The sequence below is a fragment of the Emydura macquarii genome, unplaced genomic scaffold, assembly GCF_026122565.2.
Source record: "Emydura macquarii macquarii isolate MOO-44397 ecotype Brisbane River unplaced genomic scaffold, CSIRO-AGI_Emac_v2 contig_2897, whole genome shotgun sequence".
NCBI lineage: Eukaryota > Metazoa > Chordata > Testudines > Chelidae > Emydura > Emydura macquarii.
The window spans coordinates 28129060-28145018 of NW_027133034.1; the positions used below are offsets into that span (position 1 = coordinate 28129060).

A 15959-nucleotide genomic window follows, 5' to 3' on the forward strand; every position below is an offset into this window, starting at 1 on the left:
TCTGTATTTGTATGTCACTGTGTTTCTGTGCCTGTTATTTCCGTGCGCAGCTGTCCTTCCTCTGTGGGGCAGTGTGTGTGTGTCACGACACTGTGTCTGATGTTGCTGTGCTACCTGTGTGACTGTGTTTGTGGGATGGCTGTCCTTTGCGTCCTGGCCCCGAAACACTCTCTCCAGCAATTAGAGCAGGTTGAAATAGGAGTGGGGCGCGCCCATCTTCCCCCTCTGAGCACCGGCGAGCCGTCAGCGTGCCAGATCACCGCTCGCCCTGCCTGAGAGAGGAGCGGAGCGGGGCTCGCCCCACCCCTGCTCTCCCTTCCTGTGTCGAGTCTGGGTCTTTGTCCCTGTGCGGCACCGCGCTGCCTCTGCGCCCGCTGACGCTGCGTCTCCCGGGGGGCGCGTGCCGTCTGTCCTGGTGTTTCCCCCTGGGCTGGGAGCGTTGCCTGGGGCTCCCCGGCCTGCGGGGCGCTGCTGCTGCACGTGGGTGCGTGCGTGTCCCTGCCTGAGCTGTGTCTCCTCCTCTCCCCGCGCACCATTTTCTCTCCCCGCTCACAGCCAGGCACGGAGCAGAGGCGAGGCGAGGCGGCGGCGGCGGCGGCGGCTCCCTCCCTCTTCTCCTCAGATGCCCTCTGCTACCGCTGCAGGTTTATTATTACAGCGCGGGGCCGCTCGCTCGCTCCCGCGCGTTGGGCCTGGCAGGGCGCCGCGGCTGTGCAGCGCCTTGGCCAGCCTCTCCGCCTGGCACCCCACCAGCGCGGCTCCCGCCCTCCCCCTCCGCTCCGGATTATTTGTCTGGAATAAACCGCCGCTGCCGCCGTTCGATGGGGGGGGGCGGGCTGAGCGACGGTCGCGCGCGCCAATGGCGGCTCGCGCTGCGCCCCAGCCGGGCGCTCCTCAGGCCCGGGCCGCGCAGGGCCGCCAGCCGCAGCGCGCCGGAGGAAGGCGGGGCGAGCCGAGCCGAGCCTGGCGCCTGGTTGCCAGCGCTCCCCCGGCTCAGCAGACCGCAGACCGCGCCCCGCGATTGGTCGGCTGCTTCTCTGGCTGCTAGACAGCGGGAGGGCTTTTTGAGTTGGGGATTATTGCAGACTAAGCAGTCTGGCTCTGCAGCAGCAGCGGCAGCAGCAAAGCGCAGGGGAGGGGTGGGGGGAAGGGTGGGTGTGTGTGTGTAACGAGGGGAGGAGGGGGAGAGCTGGCAGCCAGCCAGCCCCCATCAGAATTAGCTCATTGTTCAATAGAACTAGCACAGGCAACCAAAACCCAGCCTGGGAGAGAGACTTTCTCCCAGCCGCCCCCACCCCGCTTCTCTTCCTCCAAGGCTGCTGCACTTTGGAAGAGGTGCAGTCATTTTTCCCCACACCCCCTACCCACTCCCCCAACTATAAATTCCCTTTTGGAGCACGCTGCCCCCTTTTTAATCCACATTTGTGTTTCAGATCATGTAGAAAGGACAGGGAGCAGGGGCTTTTGTCTGTAAGTATATGGAATTCCAATCCACAGCTCGGAGAGATCTGCATCCCCTCCCCTCTTTCTTTGTTTCTTTTCATTTCTTTTTGCCCTTGGCTGGACGCTGCTGCAGCAAATTCACTTGCTTCCCCCCCCGGCTGCACATTTCAAAATAGGCTTTTCTTAAAGAAGAGGAGAAACATGCAGGATAGATATTTGCTTAACTCTTCCTGTTTTAAGGGTGGATTTTTGAGTTTGGGATTTTTATGCACTAATGGGGAAAATATGCAGGGTTTTTTCTGAGGCTGTGGTTCTCTCCCCCCCCCCCCCATTTTTACATCATAACCACAAAAATGCATTTTTAAATCGACAGCACTTCGATTTCTTAGCATGCATGCACAGCTCTTGGGTGGGATTTCTCCCCCTTATAAAACGAATCTCCCTTTTCGCCGCCCTGGCAGTGGATTCCTCTCAGGCTGCCGGGGTATATTTTTAGAAAGCATTCTTCTTGCAGCAACCTTCTGCATTTTTGCATGTGCAGCAATTAAAAAAATACCAGCCAATCTTTAAGTGTATTTTTATGCAGAATTAGTGATCTGCTTTTTAGCAAACGTGTGTATATACACATATATGTATTTGCAACCTAGATACATATATAGTTAGTGTATCTACATATGAACTTGCAGTCTTGTATCTAGTATTTGTGTGTGTATAAATGTATTTGTGTAAATGAGTTATATCTAATTAAATCTTATATGTATACACTCTGTATAATCAATATTAGTATAAGAAATTTAATTCCATACATACTAATTTTGCCATCCTTGATGAGACTTGATAGAGGAACAGACCTCTGCTGTGTATATAGTAAATAAAGTGGGGATTGCATTGTAGTAATTAAATGTAGCATTTAGATGAAGTGGCATAATGCTAGATATTCCTCAGAATTTTCCTATTAAGAATTAGGGGTGGGAAAAGGTGTGTGTGTGTATACTTGAGAGAGAGAAAGGGGGTTACATAATGCAATGCTATTTTAAAAAATATCCCCTCTGGACCATAACATTTTATGAAAGTGTGACTTATTTTTGCTGTCTTGATTGAAAAAAAATATAGCTGGTAGTAAATCTGGGAACAATGACCAACCTTTACATTCAGTATAGAATGATCTATTTTTGTCCTCTTGTCTAGTGGGTTAACCATTAGGTATGGTAAACTTCAAAGATGTGCAGAGTGCTAAGAATAGCACAGGGCTTTGCAAATCCAGGTGCCAGAGACTCCTTTGTCCTATATTTAAGCCTATAGACCACTGAAGTGCAGAGAACTATGCTATATAAATGCACTTTTGGTTAGAATAATTTGTATGTCTTTTGATCTTAGCCACTGAAGCATATGTTTAGCCTGCATAATAGCAAATGAGCCAAAACTGTTTGAATTTTGTGACAATTATGTGATATGATTTTTTTGATCATTTGTAGATTGTTCTCTTTGTGTTATCGGAGAAAAACTGCAGTCCCAAGACTTAAGAGTCTAAAAATGGTAAGAATTAGTTGTTTTAGCAAAGATTTCCCATGCTATCAAATATCAAAATTAACTTCCTTCCCCCACCCTCAACACATTCAGAAATATGACCTTTAAAGACATCCTTTGGGAGTCTGGGGATTTGCCATACAATGATTAATGCACTCTAAAAGCCTTTGTGAGTTGGATCTTTCATTTTTAAGACATTTTGAACAAAAACCTGAAATCTGTCTTCATGCAATAAGGTTTATTTAATCAGAACAAGAGAAAATGTTTACTGTATTATAAAAAAAAATCATAACTTGCATCCATGTGAATACACAGACAAAGTAGGATGCTACCAGGTCCATTACAAAAGACAACAAAAAAAGAGTTGGCTCATTGCACATAGCAAATGTAACAGTGTTATTCTGTAGAGCAAATACCTAAAGTGCAAAAACAAATTTGCTTTTTATGGGTAAATTTTCAACAGGAAAACCTCTTTTGGGGAACAAATTGCTCCCCAAAAAGGAAAAGTAAGTCTCAGCCTAGCTGAACTCATAACCCTGTATGTTGAATGTAGTTGTTGAGCAGCATTACAACAATTGAATCATTTAAATCTCCATCTTTTAGTAGTTTTCACTACATTTTTATATTTATCTATTCCTTATACTATCAAATATGATACGTAACTAATCTTAGAGGTCAAACATGGTAACTTCTATATATAAATATAGACTCTTCTGACACAGGGGCTTCCAACTTAGGAGGTGATGGGCCTCAGACAATCAGTAGGACAAATACTGAGGAAAGGAGTCTTTAGTTTTTTTATTACTACTATAGGATCTGTTAAAGCAAACTGAGTAAAATTGTATACTACTTGTCCCGGTAAAACTTTTTATTGAAAAGATGCCTGTTACTTGAAAAAGTTGGGAATCCATGCACTGATATAAAATTGATACACCTTGGCTGCTACATAAATAGGCTTGGTAGAATTCAGTTTTTATTTTTATTTTTTGTATAAATGGCAGAGAATATCGATGTTAATTTTTAAGTATTTTTTTATTATCAATTTAAATGTTGACAGTTGTGCAAAATTGTGTGTGTAGGGCGGTGTCTGTCAATTATTTAATGACATTGAGATTAAAAAAGTTAATGCTTTGTAGTAGTTAAAACACAAACTGTCAACAGCCCATGTCAAAACACACAAAGTAAATAGCCTTACATCAAAGTGTAAGAAAGTTCTCAAGCACCATTTTTCTTACTTTCCCTATCTGTGAACTTCAGTTATTATTGATGGAAATATTTTTTGTCGGTTTGTGTGTATGGTAAAAATCAATGGTCTCTTGCTGACTCTCACACTCCCATTCACACTCTCTAACTTAGAAGAGTTCATTAATACTCACAGGGCAAAATTCTGTGCTAATTTACACAGGTGCAATCCCAGTCTCTGAAGTGGAATTACTTAGGGTGCACATTAGCACAGAATTTGGCCTGAAATGTTAGGCATGCAAGTACAATATTTGCTTAAAGATAGAATTAAATTAATTAGGATAAATTATATTTGTCTGATTCTTTTGTTTGGAACTGTCTTGATTTAAGTTTGCATGGAGGAAAAAATGAATCAGATGCAATTAAATTAAATAAATATGAAGTCTATTATGAAAGGCCACTTTCCATAGTTGCCTCCTGAAACTTCATCATTTGTATCTTCAAACAAGTCATACAAATACCTATTTTTCCTGGAGTCTACTTTCATGGAAATATTCAACTTCTCTTCATAAAAATTAATAGCTTGGGATAGGGAAATGAAAGGGAAAATAAACTATGAATAGAAATCATATTAACACTTTCAATTTGCACAGTTGTGGGGTTTCTGATAGGATGTAGACCATCATTTTTCCAACACCAAGGAGGACAAACTGCTCATGTTTTGTAAAGATTAATATAAGTCTTGAGATAGCAGGCAGTCTGTTATATGTGATATGAATTTGACCACTATTTTCCTAATTTAGGCAAAAAGTGGCCATTGATTTTGCCAGCAAATGGTTCTATAAATCAAACCAGTATGCATGCCAAAACCTAAAATATAAGTGAGAACTATCCAAATGCAGAAAAAAAACCCCAAACATAATTACCCTAAAGTTTTTCCATTGTTAACTCTGTAGTGCAACCTAAATTGAAATTTCTGTTGGTTGGTCTTGGAAAACTTTTTGTGATAAGCCAAGTTCCACAAATTTTTGTGATTTTTTTTTTCCATCAAGATTTCAGCATGAGAGAGACCAGATTCCACCCTGGCTTGCACCTTGTGCAAGGTTTCATGAGTATAAATCTTGGCAGGATTTGCCTTCCCCACTCTTCTGCCCTCCTCCTCCCCGCCCCCTTTTTTTGGCACAATACCACTGACTAATGAAATCAGACCACTGACATACGTCTTTTATTACTAAAATGGACATATTTGCCATTGACATAGTATAGTCATTTATTCCAAGAATCTTTTTTACAGTTCCAATAGGCAGGACAATTCCTTCTGTTTAAATGTTACAAATAATAATTTCTTTGCATGTTTTAGTATAGAATATTGGACTGCACACGCTGCTTCTGTGCAATTATTAAGTACTTTTACCTACCTTTGGTATTGCTGCAGAAGTAAAGGCTCAGTCCTGCTTTTACTGAAGTCAATAAGAGTTCTGGTGTTGGACTTCAGTGGGAACAGTTTTAGGCCCATTTCTTTTAACCGTTTAATCTTTTACCAAAGTGAAGATGTATTATTTATTTGGTTAAATCTACAGTAAAATTAAAATAGTGGCTAGAAGAGGCTTGTTAAGTGGCATAAATTCATCCTTTGCCTAACTCCCTTGAAGACTGTTCACTTCTCTAGGAGTTTCTGAATGTACTTTTTTTTCCCCCTATTAAATGTGTTTTACAGTGTGTATAATTTGAAACCCCTTAGAGTTTCAATTTTCAATATTTACTCTGCTTAATACAGGTGTCTTTTTCTGGATTTACACTTATGATTTGCTAGTACCAGGTTAAGGAATCTTTCCCTACATTCTGTAATATTAACACCAATAATAGTTTAAAACAGGGTTGAAAAAAAGAAAACTATGTACATAGTTTTCTTCCGTTAATCTTAACTTGTGGATTTTTGGAGACACTTCATGCACGTGGCATAGTTTGAAACTAACTAAGTTTAAAGGATCAGTCCTTAGCTTTTGTTTCTTTAATTCACTTTATTCACTGTGAAGTAAAAAAGGACTCCCCCCCCCCCCCCCCAAAAAAAAAAAAAAAAAAAAAACCAACAAAAAACTACTTTATGATATATAGAGGCCTGAGTTGGGCTTTTCTTCTTCCTTCCCCCCTCCCACTCCTTTTAACAGTAGAATTTCAGGTCATGGTGTACTTTTTTCCTGGACAACATAGATAATCAGGTTTCACTGCTAACTGAAAAGGGAAGAGATTTTTATTCAAACTGTTTTTTTATAAAACCTTTTTTGTTTTTCATTTGTTTTTGTTAAAATCTATGTAACTCGTATGCCCAACAGTTGGAAGAAAAGATGTTTGTCCAAGATTCAATGCCCTGACCATTCAATTAAAGACTAGGAAGTCTCCCAGTCCACATTTCTGGGTCCTCCAAGAAGACATGCAGCAAAACCAGAAAATACAAGACTTGTTGTTTTGAAGGTAAAAGTGAACAGTCTGGGGGAGGGGAAAGAGGGGAAAGACTATGCACTTTATGCAGGCCTTTTGCAAAGAAGCAAGAAAGCTCACAAAGAAGCAAGAAAAGACACAAAGCCTGCCCTTCTATTTCCCCCCCTTTGCAAATCATCTTTAAACAGGAGTTCATTGTAGAGAGAACTTGCAAAATATGGTGCTACAGGGTGGGTTCACAGGAGTAATCAATTCCCAGTAACCTCAATGGGAGTTATGATTTGTGTGTCAGTGACCAAATAGATCCTTTAGAATTCAAATCTGATCTACATGAGGGAAAAATTAAGACTATAAAAATGTTGAATTTCAGGACAGGCCATTAATTTCACCATGACCTATCACTGTATCCTAGCATTCTTTTAAATCAATACTGCTGCGGGGGCACAGGGATTCAGTACAGTGCAGTATGGGTACATTAACCCAGAATGAGACCCTCCCCCCCACCCCCCCTCCAAAAAAAAGTGGGATCAGTTGAAACTGAGCATTTCCAGGAATGTGTTCTTGGGAGGATTAGATCAGTTACCACCTCTTACAGCAGCATCTGTATCTTCAGCAAGGAGATGCATTCATAGAGATCTTATTACCAGTGACTTCATTGACTTCAGGCTTTGCTGCCATGTGGGGAAAAAAAAATTTGAGAGCTTTGTGAATTGTCCTGGTATTAAAAATTAATTTAGGTGCATTGTGGCAGTGATGGACCCCAGGGCAAAGGTGTTAGATTCACTGCTGATGAAGCATCTGCTCCTAGCTGATTCTCAGCATCTTACGCTCTTCATGTGGATGAAGGACAATGTGAAGGTGACATATTGGAGAGAAAAACAATGGAGGAAACAGGGTTGGTAATTTCCTGGGGGAAAAAACTAGTTTAGGACAAGGTGCTGCTAAATTCTGGTTTAAACCGGGATATTGGGGAAACAAATTATTAGACTATATTAATGAAAATTACAGAAGAATATCTTGCAACTTGATAATAGTTTTGCAGTAATATGATTGGTTTAATTTTAACTAAAGAAAACAGAAAAGCATCACCCTAAAACTGCATACTATTGCCGTGGCTATCTCAAACAGAAATTGAAGTTTCTGAATCAAGGAATTCCCCTTCTTCATTTAACAGTGAAAATTATATGTTTGTTTAGTAAACAAAGAAGGGGAATTCCCAGATTCAGATGTTTCTGTTTGAGGTAATCTGCCAAGTTAACTGTCCAGTCCATTACTCAGTCTCTTGATCTGGTTGGCTGTCTGGTATGCAACTGAATTCAGTGACTCAGGTCAGTATATTTCAATATGAGCAAAGGCGGAAGACTTCTTGCCTCAATTCCTGGGTATTTTGAGAAAGATTGTGAAGATGACAAAGAGTCTTAGATACAGAAATTGCAAAGAATAAGTGAGTGGGAAGGCAGACTGTATGAGGAAACATTACTGCATTTTGCAAAAAGAAAGAACAAAGTGACACCAGAACCACTGACTTTGGCTAACTGTATGAAAATATCCAAAATCAGACTGGGAAGATGAAGGTACTGATAATACTGTATTGCCAACTTCATCAAAAGAAAGCCAGATCAAGGTTGTCCAAAGACAATGAGGAGGAAGTATCAAATTTTTCCACAACAAATGGATATGTTTGTAACAAAAACAATTCCAGAATTGAAACAAAGATAGAGTTGAAAATTGCATTTTTTTTTTTTTTTTAACAGCTGTTTTATTCCTTTTTTCGGTTACTGAGCATCCAGCTTTTCAAGCAATAATCAGCTGCCAAAGGCCAGGTTACAAAGCATCCAATCGAAAGGAGGTGAAATGTTAGATGCAGTTACTGAGGGCTTGTGGGTGGAAACATGCAACAAATTACATGGAAAAACAATATTAATACAAGATGGCTAGCATAATGTGCACAATGACCCAGTGATAGTTAACTATGTGCAGACAGGGAAAACTGTAGTTTATGTATCCCTTGTGATACTGTAAGCATCACCCACTGATGACTGGAAAGTACTGCGCTACACTAGAAAGAAAGAGAGGTTAAAGCATTAGCAAATGAACTGTAGTGTTGTGTGTTGTTAAGTCCTACCTTAAGACAATGAGAAAAAGATGCTAAGTCTGGGAAAGTGATTTGGAACAAGATGACAACACTTTGGCTAACTCTACTTGAACAAGGCCTTATTCCAGAGGACTTTGATGAAACATGTAGATTTACAGAAATATTTTCATAATCCCCATCAGCCTAAAGCCTGGTTAAAAGAATGTCAAAGATCTGTAAAACCCCAAATCCATGGTGACACATGATGGAACAATCATATAACATGCCTGGAAACATATGTTAAAAACTGGCCTCATTATCTAAGGGTTGCAAGTGATCATGAGGCAGAACTTGAAGATAGAGTTATCAGTATAATTAATCATCAAGGAATTTACTGGAAGCAGAGAACTTGATCAATCAAGTTGCTGTAGCATTTGACACATTGCAAAGGGACACATCAACAATTGCTGTTGCATGAGAAGTGTGGTTGGATCTACTGATAAATGAAGATCTTGCACCATACAAAGCAGAAGTACAAAAGAGATTTCATGAGGCAATTTCTTCTGCATGTATGTTGGCCAACCTCCTTTATCCAAAATATGCAGGAAAGAAATTGTCAACCGAATAAGAAGAAATTACAAGGCAATGCTTGCTCAGCAAAAATCCCAGCTTGCATATTTATTTGCATGTAAAGTAAAAGATGCTCTGTATCCAAAATCAATGTTTTCATTCGCTAACATGGAAGAAAATTTCCCCTGTAACATGGTTGAAGAATCTGAAGTATGCTAATATTCCATCTGACTTCATAGAACAGCAATTGCATCAGTGTCCAGCAAACATAGAACACATCTTTTCAAGCTTTGGATACATCCATTCAAAACTGAGAAATAGGCTCGGTTTATCCACTGCATCATATTTGGTATTCTGCTTCAGAATGCTGCATGGCCAAATGGATCTGGACTGGTAGTCCGTAACTCTGCATGAATCTGATAGCTTAATGCTTCAAGCCTACAACTCTGCATTATTGTTGTTTTTATATAATTGAATGTTTGAATTTTGCTTGTGTAATATTGAAAACTGAAATGAGTCATGACAGCCCCAGACTCAGCACGATATGAGTGCTAGCTCCTGAGGCTTGTCTGATGCTTAGGGTCCAGCTTTATCCTGCATGAAACCTTGGTTATATTTGGGTTCAGTGCCCAATCCTAGTCCCTCATTCTCTTTATATTCATCAGGATATGTTTGAAATATGTACAGATGCCTCTCTGCCAGACCAACCAGGATCAATGATTTTCACAGAATATGTAAGACTGTCAATAGTTGTCACAACTAAACTTAGGTAAGTATTTATCAGAGGGGGTTGTAAAAACCCCCTCTGATTAATACTATGCCATCCATGGGAGGAAGGCAGTTCTCATCATCAAGAAAGGGAGACAGCAAATCTGCATTTAAATGCAGGGGGAAGAAATGACCATCTAGAAGCTCCAAAGGAAATGGATAATATCACTATTCAAGTAATATGAAGAAATGTATGAGATACCTTTACATTTTATATTAAAAACCTCATCCTGGTTTAACCTATTGAAAACAGGTCCTCATGAGTCCCTGCACATAGTTAGTACAATTTATGATTGCTAAAATTATACAGTATTTATCTAAGTTTAGTTGGGACAACTATTGACAGTCTTACTGTATTCTGTGAAAATCATTGGTCATGCTTGGTCTGGTAGAGAGGCTTCGGTACATATTTCAGACATATCCTGATGAATATAAAGAGAATGAGGGACTAGAATTGGGCACTGAACTCAGGTTATTAGCAGACACACACAGGCCAAGTATAACCAGGGTTTCATGCATGATAAAGCGGACCCTAAGCATCAGACAAACCCCAGGAGCTTGCGCTCATAACTTGTTGAGTACTGAGCCTGGAGCTAGAATTGAGGTCTCCTGCCTGGTAGGTCAGAGTAGTCCCTAAGTAGGATCACATTCTGAAGTCAGTGGTGTTGCACAGATTTAGCTAAGTGTAGAATGTGGCACATAGAGATAGAAAGAACAATAAGTTGTGAAATTTTATCAGCATGAGAGCATGCCTGTGTGTGGGTGGGTGTTTTTTAAAATGTGCTTATATATTGTACACAGGAAACCTTTTTTATGGTTTCATGTACTGCACTTGATTACTGAAGACTTGAGATTTAAGGCTTATTTTGCAATTCAAACAAATAATCAGAAATGAACAAAAATTTCCTCTGCCTAGAACTTTTTCAAGTTTAGCTGCTCACTACTTCAGAAAAACAAAATAAACTAAGGGATGGAACAGTTCAGTTGACGAGTGTCCAAGCTGTACAGTGAGGACACTGAAGTGGAAGTTTAAATACTTTTTCCTCTTTGTTCCAGACAGCTCTTTAGTGGACTTTGCTCAAAAAAGTTTAAAAATGAAAAATTAAAAATTCATACACAGTATGTAATATAACAGTCATGATATTTCACCATCAGAAAGTAGGGTTCAGAAAAACATTCCATCAATAGAAAGTTATTTCCATTTCAATTCCACTGTCCTACACTGAGCTCTGACGAAGATTGGACTATTTTGTGAGTGTGACTAGAGGGAGGGAGAGAGAACTATAATTATCCCCAGAAGGACTGCATAAAAATAATTCACAGAGGTAGACAACATAGACTGGGACAAAATATTGAAATAAAAAGACACTTGAAAATGTAGGTTGTATTGAACAAAGATTTATTCATCACTCTGATACCTCATTAAACCTTACCAGGTGGGGAGAAAAGTTGGAAAGGTTCAAAAATGTTCTCTTCAAATGTTTAAAATGGAATGATATTAAATAATTTTAGTCTGGCAGAAAATACAGCTTAGGCTGCTAGATTGGCAAATTCACTGTAGTATTACTGAATGAGTGCCTGTGTAGAAGTTCCTTTGATGGCTACTGTTGTTTCCGTCTCTAAACACTACACTTTTTAAAATCTCAAAATATATAACCATGTATTCATTTTTTCTTACCGGAAAATAGATACAATTAGAGTAATTTTTTAAAACAAAACTAATTCCTATATATTCACGTAGCATACATTATGGACATTTTTAAAAACAAGCAGCATAATGATGTTTGGATATTCGTATTAAAATTATTAGAAATCTTTACTTAATATGTACATTATTCCTCTAAAAAGTATTATTGAATTCTTAATATTGTAATGTTCAAAAGCATGTATTGCCTATTTTATGCCATCAGACAGCTGCTCAGAGATTAAGTTTTTCTTTATGTTGATCTGAATGTATCTGGTATAAATTCTCCGGTATAGGAGTAGTGGATGGGTGTAATGCGTGGTTACCAGAAAGAAATCCTACAAAAATTTGGAAGTGAAATAACGTTGGCAATTTCTTTTACACTTAAATTGTCTGCAGGGTGGGAAAAAATCAATGATTTAAAAAAAAAAATCCAAAAAATTGGATTTTTTAATTTAAATCAGATTTTTTATTTTTATTTTAAATCATCAGTAAAATACTAAATTTCTCTCTCATTTAAAAAATAACAGTTACAATTAAATCTTATCACTTACTTAGTCTCATAAAAATGAATTAATGTCCAGACTAACTACCAGCTCTTGCTTCTTGAAAGTTCTGGGCTTTCAGTTTCTGTTTCTCAGCAGACTAAAGTCACGTGCAAAGAAAGACACAGGCTGGATAGGATTGTTGTTCTGTGCTTCTGTGGTGGTGGACCTGGGCCAAGCAAGACAGAGGAGTTAGTTAAGACAGTGTCTTAAAGACAGAGAGACAAAGGACAGAGGCAGAGTAGAAAGGAACAGTGGAGTGGACTGGAAAGAAAAAAGGGAAGACATTATTCAGTACACACACAGCTTCCTATATTCCCCCACACTTTTGCCACAGAAAAGGTGTCATGGCTTCTAGGCGTAAGAGAGACCCTATCTGGGAATATTTTGAAGAAATTCCTTCCCTGGATAAAAAAGGAAAACATGTCAAGTGTAAGTAGTGCGAGAAGGAGATGCAGGACCTAGCTGCAAGAATGAAACATCATAATGAAAACAGCTTTTTGGGAGATGAAGATGTGGATATGTCTGAAGAACAGTGGATCAACTGTTTAGTAACTTAAATAATTCACTTCGTAATGCATCATTCTTCAAGACTCTCTTTATGCCTTTTAGTATAAGTGTGATTTAACAAGTAAATTCCCAAGCTGTTTGCTATGTTGGATGTTGCTAGAACTTCAGAGTCATCCGTTGGTATTTTTAACAACAGTGCTGCCACTAAATGTATTTCAGACAACAAAGTATCAGTAGCAAGCAAAAGATTTCAATCATCCAGTAAAACCACCACCATGGATGGGTTTGTAGTAAGGACCAGCAAATACCAGTAAGACACCATAGATGAAAAGATTGCTCGGTTCAATTATGCAACACATTCTTCTTTTCGCATTGTTAACAATAAATGCTTCATTGACATGGTTGAGTCCTTATGGCCAGGCTACACTCCACCTGGTAGAGCAGACATTGGTGGAATGTTGCTAGATACAGTGTATGAGAAGGAACTTGAACAGTGTGCAAGAAATACTGAGGGGGAAATTTGCCAGTTTAAGCATTGATGGGTGGAGCAATGTACACAGTAATCCAGTAATATGTGCCTGTGTGACAACAGAAGGTGGGGTTGCATATCTTTCAGAAACAATAGATACATCGGGAAATGCCCACACAACAGAATATTTAAAAGAAGTGGCAGTGAAAGCTGTAACAAACTGAACAAAGATTCAACTGTCACATGCACAGTTTTGTCACAGACAATGCTGCAAATGTGGCAAAGATGAGAAGATACTTAGAAGAAGAAATGGAAGGATGCTCCTTAATAACATATGGCTGCAGTGCCCATTTAATGCATCTTTTAGCTGAAGACTTAAGTACAACTTCTCCAGGAATAAAATAAAATGTTGAAGTCGCAAAATACTTCCATAACAGCCATTTTGCTTCAGCTTCACTGAAGAGCGCGGGAGGATCCAAACTAATTCTCCCTCAAGATGTTCGATGGAATTCTGTGGTTGATTGCTTTGAACAATTTATTAAGAACTGACCTATTCTCATAAAACTTGGTGAAGAAAACCGTGATAAAATAGATGGAAGTATCTCATCCAAAGTATCTAACATTGGATTAAAGAGGAATGTAGAGGATATGCTCAGTATACTGAAGCCTATATCCATAGCCTTAAACTTCAGAAAAATTGTTGCTGCATTGCCGATGCTGTCGAAATTTGGAAGGCACTTCAAGAGACATTGAAGAAAGAAATACCTCACCAGAAAGCTTAACTGCAGGCAATAAAGAAGCGAATGGATCAAGCACTAACTCCATCTCATTTTCTTGCGAACATTCTCGACCCCAGATATAAAGGTAGATGCCTAACTTCTGAAGATGATGCTGCTGCCATGACACGGGCACCTCAGAATCACTCCTCAGTTATGCCAGTCATAATAAATTTCAGGGCTGGAGCAGAACCATTTAAACAGGACATGTTTACTGATGATGATTTGAACAAAGTCACTCCCGTGAATTGGTGGAAATCATTAGCCAGGCACCTTGAAACAGAGTTCCTTCAGTTGCCAAGCCAACTTTTCATAGCTTCCTCTGCAGGCACAGAGAGAATATTTTCATCGTTTGGTATTATTCACTTAAAGCTAAGAAATCAACTGGGAGTTGAAAAAGCAGGAAAACTTGTATTTGTTAGTCTATGAATAAAAATGACAGTGGGAGTGGGGAAGATGAAAGCTAGTTGTAGAAGTTTTAAGGACAAGGTACGTTTTGTGTTGTGATGACGTGCCTGTCAGAGTTAATAAAATTTGAAAATTAAAAAAGAGACTGCTGCAATTGCAAATGTGAAACATTTATGTAACATTTAAGATTTAGTTTAATAAAATATAAGTGCTATTGTGTTTGTGTGTGTGATTTAGTTCTTACTATTCCTAATGTATTGTTGCATCTGCAACTTGACACAGATAATGAGTGTTATGTACTATTTCCTAAATTAATAAAAATCAAGTTATCTAAAAAATTACAGAAAATACACTAGAAGTTGTAAAATGCTGTATTGAGTTGTAAATTAGCATGTTTTAGTGATAAGATTTGCACCATTGTTTAAGAAATACGTGAAGAAGTATCAGTGGGAAACTTGATTTAAATCAGTAATTTTCTCTTGGTGATTTAAATTGCCTTGATTTAAATCAATCCACGCTGGTTGTCAACTAGGAATTAAATAAAACCACAACACCACCACCACCACAAAAAACAGTGCTTGCCAGGCAAATTATTTTCATTGATATATTTCGCTTTCTGGTTAACTAGAACTCAGACTATGTATTATGTTATTTACAGCATATATGACAAGACCACAGTTTAGTTTAACATTATATGTATTTACTTTGGGCAACTGAAAGTGATATACACAGTAATAATGGTATTGGTAGTGCAGTGATTTTGCAGGCAAATGTGACAAGACAAACTTTTGAGTACTTATCATAATGTTGCACAAAGCCATAGATATTACAACCTGTTTCACTGAGAGAGGAAATGGCTGGTCAGGACAGTTGGAGTTTTCTTACCCTTTTATAAAAGTGCCTTTGGATCTTTAATATCTGCCAAAGATAGAAGTGACAGAAGGAGAGTGTGCCCCATGTGGGATCCAACTTTCTGTCCTGAGCTCTAAGGGTATGTCTACACAGCAAAGAAAAACCCACGGTTGGCCTGTGCCAGCCAACTTGATCTCGTGGGGCTCAGGCTGCAGGGCTGTTTTGTTGCTCTGTAGACTTCCGGGCTTGGGCTGGATCCCAAGCTGTAGGACTCTGCAAAGTGGGAAGGTCCTGAGTCGGCTGGCATGGGCCAGGTTTGGGTTTTCCTTTGCTGTGTAGACATATGGTAAGTCAGGCATTCTTCAGAGAATTGTACCTTGCCCCTGGATGAGGAATACCATTTTATGGTAACTTTCCTTTCCATGTATTTTATTTATAAATACATGTATTTTATATATAAATATATATGAGTCATTTGAAAGTAGGTTTTTTTGTTTGTTTGCTTTTAGATGGTATGCTACAATAATGGTCCCAAACACTACAGTAACCCTGCTGTAAATTGTATTTGGACCATTATTATGGATTCTGTTTATTTTTACTTTTTTTAATGAGGAAAAGGATGTAAATTTCAGGTGTCAGGCTAATTCAAATGGCCCTGAAGCAAGAGTACTGCCAACTGAGTTACACAGACACTAGCTATGCTGAGGACATA

General features: G+C 39.0%; 1 protein-coding gene across 1 annotated transcript in view; it reads left to right on the forward strand.

Moving 5' to 3' along the window:
* The first annotated feature begins 583 nt into the window (after window positions 1–583).
* Window positions 584–15959, forward strand: part of NREP (neuronal regeneration related protein) — a 32525-nt gene continuing 17149 nt past the window's right edge. The window contains exons 1-3 of the mRNA XM_067568699.1: window positions 584–644; window positions 1434–1470; window positions 2919–2979. Of these exons, the coding sequence (XP_067424800.1) occupies window positions 623–644; window positions 1434–1470; window positions 2919–2979 (120 nt within the window). The 5' untranslated portion in view covers window positions 584–622. The remainder of the gene's footprint in view (window positions 645–1433; window positions 1471–2918; window positions 2980–15959) is intronic.